Below are 12,279 nucleotides of genomic sequence, written 5' to 3'. Positions count from 1 at the left end.
GAGTGGTTAAAGTGGAGCAGATTGGCGGGGTTCTCTTTCTGATTGTGTTACTTCCAGCAAGATTGTTTACAATTACTACTGTAAACAAGGAGAGTTTAACGAAAGCCTCTAAACAGTTTAGTACTCAGGTCTGATCAGGTGTGATTTATTTAATTCTTAATGTTTAACAAACAATCTTCACACTAGTTAGTGTAAGTTTAAGCCTAAATACTTTCTAGTATGTATAACCAAAACTTTGAGGTAAGCTAGTTACAGTTTGCATGGCAAAAGTTTTAAAAAGGGCTGGGCAACTTAATGGTGTGAAATATTGGTATTTTGAGGGCATTATTAAAGCAAGTAATCTATCTCTATTGCCAATGGTCATTTTGAGGCGTGTATATAATTCAAAAGTTATTAAAATTCATTTGAATGACCCTCCCCCCTGTTGAATGCCTGAACACCTAAAAGAAAACCCATTTAATTAAGACAATCAAAGATAACTTACGAGCACCAGAGCAGATTGATGGTTTGTGTCCATTGCTTGTGTTGACCCTGACTGAGGCAGGCTCTGCGGAATGCTTCTCCTGACATAAACAGGATGGTATTGTATAAAAGTTGTAACCTAAAGAGATTCAAAGACATACAAATTCAATGCAGTCAGTCACAGTAGACTCATAAAATACTGTTTTCAACAGGCAAAAATGTCCTGTTTGCTCACAATCAAACAGTTTCAGGATTCACCATTTGACTTTTGTATACTTTATCTACACACTAGTGCAATGCACTCACCCTGTAATGCTAAGCTTGAATTCTATTATTGTCATAGTCAAACAAACAATAATTTGAGAAAGAAATATCTACCAATACCTGACAGAAACAACTCCTAGCATTTCCTTAGAGATGTGTCTCAGTATGAGAGCATTCAGTACAAACGTGGTCAAACGGAAAAGGACCTGGAAAGGCAAACATAAAATAGCTATTATTATTGTCGGTCATAAGGCTACGGGATGTAGCATGACTGGAAAAGTTACCAGCAAAGGAAAATGATATCTTTCTTATATGCATGCTGTGGCAAGATGAATAATAATGATAATAATGACAAATAATAATAACAAAACACAGCTTTTATGAGGGCCTCAGGAAATCACACTTTCCTTGGAACAGTGTCTTAAATTATTTCAACATCCTATGGATTGGGCGGACAGATTTTAGAAACACCACCAATAATGCTGACAGTGACACAAGTAAATTATGGAAGGTCATTCAAAATATTCAGCGTAGAACTAAAAAAGGTCAGTATAAACAACAATAGGTGAGGACATGAAATTTTAACTGCTGCATCTGCCATTGCTAAAGACTTAAAAAAAAGTTTTGCTAGTATCGGCAGTAGTGCCGGGCGAAGAGTGAAATTTGGTATTCGGTACACCGCTGGCCAACTATCCGAAATTAACCGGCTATTCAAATATTTTTTCCTGCTGCTAGGGGGCGTTTATTTTTAATTTAATTTTTTTTTTCCACTAGAGGGTGCTGTTTGCTTGTTACGTTATGCATATGCCTCAGCCAAGCCACATCTTATGCCTCTTTAAGCCTGGCGAGAGTGCATTTTACCACAGATCTACCATGGCCCAATTTCATGGCTCTGCTTACCGTAAGCACAGAATCGCACTTACGGAAGCAGGGAGTTATGTGCTTACAGCAAGCGTATTCCACAGGTTAGCTGCAAATTTTGGCTTCCGCGTGTGCGTACGCCACATATTTGTGCATTCTACGCTTACGAGGCTAGCGCAGAAATTCGGCGCTTGCACGTAATTGAGGAATTGTGATCATAAGCGCAGAATTCGGCGGTAAGCAGAGCCATGAAATTGGACCCTGGTGCTTACCTGAATCCTCATTTCTTACCTGAAGTATCATATTGTAAGATGCAAGCCTTGCTGCACCAGCTAAAACATTTCTGTTGGTGGCTGTCTTGGTATGAGTATCTGCCATTGTGTGAGTCCAGCTTTGTTCGATAGAATGAAGAGAAACGCCAAACTCTGGAATTCAACAGCTTCCAAAAATCATCTTCATTCAAACTAAGGGGTAAGCAGTTCAAAACAGTATTACATTTTGACAGGTAAGTTGTATAAATTAGGGTTGTCCCTAACTTGTTTACTGACTATCAGTGACTTTAAAGCCAGTGGCTTGTTATTTCATCTGAATGGATTGTCAGGGCCAATAGTCCAATAAGGTTTTCTTATTGACATTGTAATCCATGAAGCAATTTGAAGCAATCGGTGGTTTATGACTTGGCGAAAAGTAATCAACTAGCCAGCCAGACTTGTTGGCAGGCAGAGGTTGGACTGGTCCTTGGGTATTAAGGGAGAAAACTAAACTCCACGATAAACACATCCACAAAAAAAGCACTAATAAACAAAATCTACAGAAATATAGTAAAGAGGTTATTACACCTAAGCAGATCTAGAATAATGCAACTACCTTTCCAAAGACACTAACTTCAACCAATTTGACCCAATGGTTACCGATTTATGGTCATTTGAATATCTGCAGCCGGGCGCATTTTGACAGAAAATCAACTGAGAAAAAGAGCATGCCATAGCCCCAAAACCCGTTTATTGGATGAAAATATGAGCTTGTTAAGCCACAATAACCCCATAATAACCCCAGGGGTTTAACATTGCCTTTTTATTGGGTGATTTGACCTGGCATTACATTTTAAGCCAAGACATATAAATATGAAGGAAAAATATTTATTAACTTTAATTAAAAAAGTGGCCTGTGCTCTGTGTCTATTTTCGGTGAAAAAAAAGGTTGCACACCCTGTTTTTTTATTTGCCCTCCCATTAGTTGGTAAGACATTGCTTGGGAGAGGTTGATAGTATACAAATATTGAGTGGCTCAAAGTGGAATGGGAGGAGTATTATCACAAGGTAAAATTTGGACTGTTCCATTTCACGAGGCGAAGCCAAGTGAAATGGAACAGTCCAAATTCTACCGAGCGATAATATTTCTTCCATTCCACGAATTAAAGCCACTCAATGTTTGTTTTATTCTGTCATAGATCCTTGTCATTTGATGTATTTTAAAAGTATAACATTATGAAAAATCACACAAATTACTGACAACCAAAAATCATATAGCGCCACATAGCGGCAACAATGCACAAATCAGATCACAACCTTTTGCAAAGGTGCTCCTTTGTTTTAGCAGCGGTGCGGGGCGCTGTACTGCTCAAAAACATTGGGAACAAGGATGATCCTAACTGTTGAATGGGAAATGCTATTCCCACTGGGCGACTAGGTCTTTTTGATCGCCGGTGTGGATGGGAGTAATAGTGAATGTCACGTGAAGTAAGTTCCACCAATCAAATGACAAGGATCTGTATGTCAGTTATATACATAAACTATTGTAAGAAACAACTCCCTCTAAAGTGACATAGTTTTTGAGAAAGAAGTTGGTAAGATACTGCTCTAGAATTGCAAGGGTCGCGGGTTCAAACCCTACCCGAGTAACATGCCTGTGATATTTGCTCACAGGACTCGGGAATGTACAGAGGCCAAAATTTGACTTATTGGTGCCACCTGAGGTGGCAAAATCTAAATAATTTTGTTTGAAAGGTCTGTTTCTTGGGATGATAAATTGATGTGATAGCAATCCCAGGGTGGTAGCTTAGTGGTAGTAAATGGCCACTCTTTAAGCCTAGTCACAAGGAGCTTATAATTTCAAAAATCCTTAGCACTAGGGTAAGGATATGTGTTTACACAATTGGCAATTACACCAATATGCTTTGCTGTTTCATGATAAAACTTGGTCAAATTACTGTTTAGATACAGGTTTTTAAAATAACGTCATGTTTAATACATTAGTCTCCAGAGGGCGCTGTTCGGACAAGTATAAACTGTGCTAATACATCACATAAGTTTGTTATAGATGACTAAATAATCTTTCAAACCATAAAACTTTGTGTGTGTTCCCTTCCCTGCGAACAAACCAAACTTATATAATGGTTTGAAAGTGTCGGCTAAGATCTGTTTTAACTAACAGAAGGTAATGGTGAAAGACTTCTCTTGAAATATTATTCCATGAAATGCTTTACTTTTTGAGAAAACATTAAAACAATTATCAATAGTCTATAACGAGAATTGCGGATTTATTTTGGACACTTGTCATGACATGGCGAAACGTGCGGAAAACAAGGTATGGGTTTTCCCGTTATTTTCTCCCGACTCCGATGACCGATTGAGCCTAACTTTTCACAGGTTTGTTATTCATAAGTTGTGATACACGAAGTATGGCCTTTGGACAATGCTGTTTACCGAAAGTGTCCAAAGACTTTAAGCCTCTGTATTTTTTTCCCAGAATGCTCAGCAGAATGTTCAGTCACATGATTTGATAATCGTGAATTGTGAATTGAAATCCTAGGGTTTGATGAAACTTTTTCGGTGAGCAATTTTTTAAATATTGTTACATGGTCGCAGTTTGTACCTTTAAACCTGTAGCCAGCGTGTGTGTTTGCTCAGCCGTTTCTTCCTTTCTTTACCTTCCCCACCTGTGTGCTTTGATAACGGCGCACTTATTTCCTTTCAAGACGTGGTTATGCTTGAGAAATTATGTGGTATAAAAGGTAATGCATGCCATAGCCGCACCCTCTTTTGATTCTGGGAAGCTCGGGATGGGATGCTGACCGGTGCAAACCTCGGGGATGTGATATTCACTACATCTACCGTGGGATCTGAAGACGCTACAGACTGGACGGGAATTCTTTGGGCGTATTAAATAAATAATGATAATAATAAGACTTGTAATGCGCACATATCCACCCTTCTGGGTGTTTAAGGCGTAGTACTGAGGGTCTTGGACTACCTTAACTGTGATGTTCTACCGTACTACCGTACTACCGAAGGCTACCTACCGGTGGTGAGCGCCGGACTTCCCATTCCAGAGCACTCCTGGGTCGATTGAGCACTTAAAATGGTCTTTCTTTAAATATTCTGATTTCATTGACGTTCGGCCGGATTGTTATTTTGTTATACTGATTTAGTTTATTTACGAATTATGCCTTGCTTTATGCTATATCTAACTTTATTTTGTCATCACACGCTTTGTAAGCTTTGATTTTGTAAATAAATTACTTAATTATTTTTTACTAGATATGCAGAATGTTTCAACCGTTGCCTTTATCAGTTGCTGGTTTTCCCTTTTCTTTAATAGTTGCGATAACGTAACCCTCCTGCCGACGGCTGCCAGGCCTGGCGGCCGTCGGCAGGATGGTTATGTTATTGCAACTATTTCTTTAATTGTTTTTGTAGTTCCATTGTTGTATTAGTCTTCCGTGCAAACCAACTTATGGGTTTAACCTTGTTAGTTGGTCGTACGTAACAATATGGCCTCAACATTATGACTTATTTTTGTACCTTATAAATATAATGTAATGTATGTAGAAATGTCCTGGTGTCATGTGCTTTCAGTAGGATTACAGGAAAATTGTTCACAATCAAAAAGTGAATGGGTTTTTTTTCCAATCATCTATCCAATTTTTGTAACAATAACACTTACACTTCATGGTGTGTTGAAATTTTTAAAGTTTTGGTTTTACGTTGCGAGAGACAGTCCGCCATTAACAGCGCAATTATGCATGCATGACATTGGAGCAACGTCATATGTTTTCACACCTTTCATTGGTTGGTATTTAATTGAATATTCAGAAGCTAGTATGGCGTGCAAAACAAATCAAACTTAATAACATTTGTTGTCCTAAGGCATTATGGCTACTATTATTAGAATCCCGAGATATCATAAGGCATGAAAGTAAAACACCCCACCCCCCTTGAAGCACACACACTTTATAACAATCCGCATCTGAATATTCAGTAATATACCAACCAATGAAAGGTGTGAAAACATATGACATTGCTCCAATGTCGTGCATGCATAAGCACTGTTAATGGCGGACTGTCTCTCGCGACGCAAAACCAAAACTTTAAAAATTTCAACACACCATGAAGTGAAAGTATCATTGTTGAAAAATTGGATAGATGACTTGGAAAAAAATATTTAGTTTTTGATTGTGAACAATTTTCCTGTTATCCTACTGAAAACACATGACACCAGGATACGCAGTTAAAGGAACACATTGCCTTGGATCGGTGGAGTTGGTCTTTGAAAGGCGTTTTGTAACCGTTTGTTATAAAATGCATGTGGTTAGAAAGATGATGTAAAAGTAGAATACAATGATCTACACAAATATGCCTCGAAATTGCGTGGTTTTCTTTTTACCTAGCCAATAACACGGTCGGCCATTTATGGGAGTCAAAATTTTGACTCCCATAAATGGCCAACCGTGATAGTTCGCAACGTAAAAAGAAAACCGTGCAATTTTGAGTGATACTTGTGTGGATCATTATATTCTACTTTTAAAACATCTTTCTAACCATATACATTTCTTAACAAACGGTTTCAAACGCTTTTTATAGACCAACTCGTCCGATCCAAGGCAACGTGTTCCTTTAATCCAACAAAAAAAACACCATAAAATCCCAAATAGTAACCACCTCACGTGATCCATCTAGTGACTAAAGCAGATTATAACACCCCTTGCAAGTATTCTGCCTGCTCATTGGTTTGGAGCGCGTCACATGACATGTCTAAGTTTTGCTAGACGACGGCCGTGTGATAGTGCGTCGGTTTGCCATGCGCTAGTCCGAAGACTAGCACACGGCGTGCAGTACCCAGACGTCCGTTGCATGTACGAGGATGATAAATTAATAGTCTGTAACCATTTCGGATTGCACGACACTACATGCAGCACAGTAAAAGTGTTTGCAATCTGTATTCGCGTCGTCCGTGGATTGTAGCATTCAGGTCTGTAACTTAATAATAATAGTACAGTATTTAGAAATGTTTGGGGTGTTATAAAACAAATATTGACTGCTTTTACTCGTGCAATGGTTAAAAACTGTGACTCCCTCGGTGATCCCCGTAGCGTTCTTTTTTCCCTCGGCTTTGCCTCGGGAAAATAGAATGCTCCCGAGGATTACCTCGGGAGTCATAGTTTTAACCATAGCACTCGAAGCAGTCAATATTTGTATAATGAAACTCTAGAATCTCTGAATCTAGCAGATAGTAAATTTGTTTTGAACTTTTGAGGTTGGATGATGTTTCTTCGACTCATTTGAATGTTGGCATAATAATGCACTTAGTGATTTGTACCAAAAATCAATCATTTTATAAATGTTTGAGCATAACCAACGACATGAAACTTTATCGTAAGTTAAGCCTGATGGAAATACAGACCACGAGTAAGTTAAGCCTGATGGAAATACAGACCATGAGTAAACTGCATAACTTCTGTCACCGGTGCAGATTGCACAATCTCGCGGTAAACGGGAGTCAAAGTTGGGGTTCGAAAACATACGAGGGTTGATAACGTATGACGCTACGATGCAAATACCCAACTTTTTGCATCTGTGCAAATAACCAGTGGAGCCTTAATTACGTGTTTCTAAATTTTAATCAAAGGAGAGGAGACTCTCTGCTTGGCAAATAAAACCACACAATTTGTATATATCTAGGGACTGTTTACATCGCGCAGAGAGGTAAAACTAAAAGATTTGCCACGATTTTACTAACAATTTTAGGGACACCTCGAAAACAGTACCTCCTACGTAGACCCAGTGACTGGGGCGCTGTACTCCTTTTAAACAATTTTTGACTTAAAAGGAGTACAGCGCCCCAGTCACTGGGTCTACCTCCTACGATAATAATAAATAGAGGAAAATGACACACAGATGTTTTGGCAATTTTCCCTGCCACGCCACCAATTTATCCGCCCTAAATACGCTAAAATTAAACAGAACTTTGTACTTACCTAACAAGAAGGGTAGCCGCATACATCCAAAAGCAAGCAGCGAAGAAAATGTTTGCAGTGTGATGGTGGAGGGGGGATGGGACGGGACATGTGGGTGTGTGTGTACTGCTGCATGCCGTGTGTGTCCGTACCCCCGGCCCTCTGTAGCCAGCCAGGCGGCCGGCCGGCAGCTAGACTTGATTCAAGTCGCTTTATCGTGTGAGTTCCCAAACACATGTAACGCGCCGGCTGTCACATAAGACAAGTGCGCCCCCATCGTCAAAATGCTTAATTTTTTTTTGGTTTATAATCATGCTTTGTAAACCATGATTTTTAAGTTTCAATTTTCATGGTTTATAAACCATGTTTTTTTAACCATGATTTTCATGCTTCAATTTTCATGGTTTATAAATAATGTTTTTAAGATGCCCCAATTTTCATGGTTTATAACCACGATTCATAAATGCCTCAGACAGTTTCGAATTATTCCTATTGGTTGAGAGCGCGTCACGTGGGTGTGTATAAACCTTTGTTCATGACCAGTAAAAAGTGTTGAAAACATGGGCGTGACACGCGAGCTTGCACCTGTGCTTATATCAGACAGTTTCTTCATTCCTATTGGTCGAGAGCATTGGCTGAAATAGTTGTGCCACATCACGCAATACGCGTGACGCACAACACTCCCTTATAAGGAGTTGTTTACCCGAGGGCCTTACCATTTCATAGCTGGGGGGATGTTGTGTTGAAAGAAATCATTGGAAAAATTTATAATTTTTGCATTTATTTTACTTTTTTACCATAAAGTGCTGATGTTTTTTGACCGAAAAGGTGTTTATGAATGGGAATCAATGTGTGTTGAATCGGTTTTCAACTAGTGGTTTAAACCCTCTGAGGCCTGGTTCTTGATAATCTACCTCGACTTCGTCTTGGTAAAATTATCAAGAACCAGGCCTCGTTTGGGTTAAACCACCAGTTAAAAACCTCTTCACCACACATTGATTCCCTTATTTGTATACCATGAGTTTGATGCTTCAATTTTTATTGTTTATAAACCATGTTTTAAAGATGCGTAAATTTCCATGATTTATAAATGTTTATTGCATGTTCATGATTTGTAAACCATAAACTTACACACAACAAATACTACTGGTATGTAAACCATAACAAGAATTTGGCAACACTTTCTATGATTTAAATCTAACTGCTATAAAAACTCAAAATGTCCACAGATTTACATTAAACTTACAGGGTTTGAAGATAATGATAGTGGAAAGCTTCCCTTGATATATTACTAACTAAGGTTGTGTAGTTTTTGATAAATGAGTAAAACATGTCACAAAATAATTTTGGTCTCATGAGACCAAAATTATTTTAGCATGTAAAATCCCAAACCATAGCATAACTGGTTAATACGTTTTTATATGCTAAAACTGAGACAAAAATTAAATTATTACTTTTACTCATTTCTCAAAAACTACAGCACATCAGTAAGTAAAATTTCAAGGGAAGCTTTCTACTATCATAATCTTCAAGCTGTGTAAGTTTAATGTAAATCTGTGGACATTGTGTTTTCTGTTAGGAAAAAGTACATATTTATACAATTAATTGCCAGACGGCGCCCCATAGTCATTCAGCGTCAGACCCGTCCACTCCATGATCCTCCCACCTTCCTCTGCCTGCCTTTCTTTCTTCCTACTGGTACAGTACCTAATTGCCGGCGTCTTTAGCAAGTCCCGGGATGATCGGAAATGTGCCATACCACTTCAGTTTACGTTTTTTTCATAGTGGGTAGGAGATCTTCAATGTGAGGTTTTTATCTGCAGTCTTTTGTGTGGTAATCCATACGTGACTGATCAACTCTTTGAGTTTTATATTTGTGATGGGAGTTTACATTTTTTTTTAAGTCAGTGCATCATTGCAATGAGGAGTTAAGACCATTTAAAGTCACCTGAAAAAAAAATGCTTTCAAATACAAGAGTATAATGCTTATGAACAATAAAATAATTTTTTTAGCAATTGTTTTTCACGATTATGTTTAAAAAATATATAAAGTCGTTTGGGGGGCTGACTCCGCCTACCCCAGTTTGTGCCGTCAATCGAGGCAGACTTTGCCTGCAATGCGTTGAGTAAACACACGTGCAAATTGCATGTACGTCCAGTCGTGAGTTTGTACGTTTAAAAAAAAATATTTTTCTGCATTCAGCAGCATTACGACTGGTCGGCATTGCCGGAAAAAATGCAAACTAAATCTTTTTTCTTTGAAACGTACAAACTCATGACATGGACTGTACATGTACTGTGCAAGTGTATATACTCTACGCATTGCAGGCAAAGTCTGCCTCGATTGACGTCACGAACAGCGCCCTCTCTGGCCGGGGGCTACTCTTAAATTTGTCAATAACATTTTGAAAAATACTACTTCCAGGTGACTTTAAGGTTTTCATTGTTTTAGCTCATTCAATTGGAACCAGTAATACACTCTTTGAATTTTTGTCTTTCCATATGTATCTATATGTAAGAAGCAATATATGATTTAAGATTCAAGTCAGAACATCATTGCAATGAGGAGTTATGACCATTTAAGGTTTTTATTGTTTCAGCTCATTCAACCAAAACCAGTGACAGAGAGATTGATTTTTGTTTAAAACAAATTATTTCAAAACTTCAAGATTTAAGTTTGAGTTTGATTCTTTAAAATCCAGATGTCAATATTTGGGCCTGAAAAAAAGAACCAAAAAACAATTATTCCAAAAACTTAAACATTGTTGGAAAATATAACTGAAAATTACCAAACATGACTGACATGTATATATAACAATCTCACTTGGGCTTGTACATACCAAAAACAACTCAACTCAAAGACTGAAACTTAACCAAAAACTTGAACATTTCCACTAAGCACTGACGGCCGCCCGACCGGCCGGACGGAAGAAAATTGTAGTATGAACTGAGGCCGGCTTTAGGTATTATTTTAGAGTGGCGCGGGAACACATTTTTCTACGGGGCACTTCAAAACAAGGGCGGATTGTGACCAAAATCTTAGGGGGGCCAAATCTGTCGAAGATGGAGCATGCGAGCGCGGAGCACGAAGCATTTACGGCAATGGGTCCGGGGCGCGATGAATTGCCCCAGAAATTTTTTCATTCTGGATGCTCTGTGGTGCAATTTAAGGCCATTTAGAGGCATACTTGATAAAAAGAACACAGAAAAGCCTTCAAAATGTGAGCTGTAGAATGTGGGCCTTTCATTATTTGGGCATTGAGACATAGTGCAGTACCAGATTCTTTCAAAATGCAACCGAAAAAAGGTTGAGTTTCTGGATATAATCACCATTAAGGGTTGGTTGACTTAAAATATTGATTTGTCCCCCCCCCCCTGTATCCACCCTTGCTTCAGAACATAGTTCCTAAAGAATTAATCTCAAGTCAAACTCAGCGATTTGAAAATTGTTCTTCTCCAGCCACGCTGAGAATCAACCAGTTGCTTCAGAAACCCCACATTTTTTGTACAAAAATAATCTCTGTACATTATGAGTAATTTGAAATGTGTTCGTCTCCGACCACAGTGAGATTGAACAAGCCCCTTCAGAATACCCACGTGCATTAGTACATAAATCATCTCAGAGCAATCTAAGAATAAGCAGTTTGAAAGTTAGGGCCTACCGTACAAAGTGTCAGAATATGGCAGAATGGGGCGTGCACCAGTGGTAGTAATTATACATTTGCAGACATTAATTACTGAACTCCCTTATTACTGAAGACGTTTGGTGACAAATAAACTGTCCAATGCAAAGGTACAACAATTATGTGTGGTTTGAAATTTTAAGTTATAAGACACCAGTGCTCCATAAAAGTTTATAAAACTAAACACTATTCAACTATTCTGTTAATTATTATAGTATCAAATTTTCAAATTTCAGGTGGGGGTGGGGGCACTGACATCTCCCCTCTCGCAGTAAAGCCACTGCAAAACCCTCCTCCATTGCTTGCATCAAGGGGATAAGCCCTTCCTTCTGCCATAGCAGTTCATTGGAGGTGGACATTGAGACAATCCCCTGAACATTTATTGGGCTGTGTAGGGTTGAGACTATGCTGATTTTTGAAATTCTGTTTCGGAAGTTTCGGACATAAATCAAGAAATCTCTGATGTCCAACATAGCTTGGTTAGCTTGGTTTAGATAGCTCATGAATACTACACGTATGCAAACACGACCATCGCTCTTGTAGAAAAATCTTTACTATTGACCCATTTCACCTGACGTCATCATCAGAAAAATCTTGAATGCGCCATACTGGTGGGCAATTTTACTGTGCGTTTTTATATAAATATATATAACTCTTTGCTGGGCGTATGCAGTGAAGTGTGCATTTTAGGTGACGTGGCGTTAATAAACGTAAACCTAACTGCCCACGAACATGGTGAGCGTGTCATCAGTCGTCGCAGGTGACGCGCGTGCA

General features: G+C 38.7%; 1 protein-coding gene across 1 annotated transcript in view; it reads right to left on the bottom strand.

The window, feature by feature from the left end:
• Window positions 1-7,965, bottom strand: part of LOC139933925 (man(5)GlcNAc(2)-PP-dolichol translocation protein RFT1-like) — a 44,264-nt gene extending 36,299 nt beyond the window's left edge. Inside the window, exons 1-4 of the mRNA XM_071928161.1 lie at window positions 7,844-7,965; window positions 1,879-2,051; window positions 847-932; window positions 485-601 (exon numbers count right to left, since the gene is read on the bottom strand). Of these exons, the coding sequence (XP_071784262.1) occupies window positions 485-601; window positions 847-932; window positions 1,879-1,965 (290 nt within the window). The 5' untranslated portion in view covers window positions 1,966-2,051; window positions 7,844-7,965. The remainder of the gene's footprint in view (window positions 1-484; window positions 602-846; window positions 933-1,878; window positions 2,052-7,843) is intronic.
• Between the last annotated feature and the right edge of the window lie 4,314 nt (window positions 7,966-12,279).

This window comes from Asterias amurensis, chromosome 2 (assembly GCF_032118995.1).
Source record: "Asterias amurensis chromosome 2, ASM3211899v1".
Classification (NCBI taxonomy): domain Eukaryota; kingdom Metazoa; phylum Echinodermata; class Asteroidea; order Forcipulatida; family Asteriidae; genus Asterias; species Asterias amurensis.
Note: the sequence above shows the minus strand (reverse complement) of the source record. Positions and strands in the feature narration are given on the sequence as shown.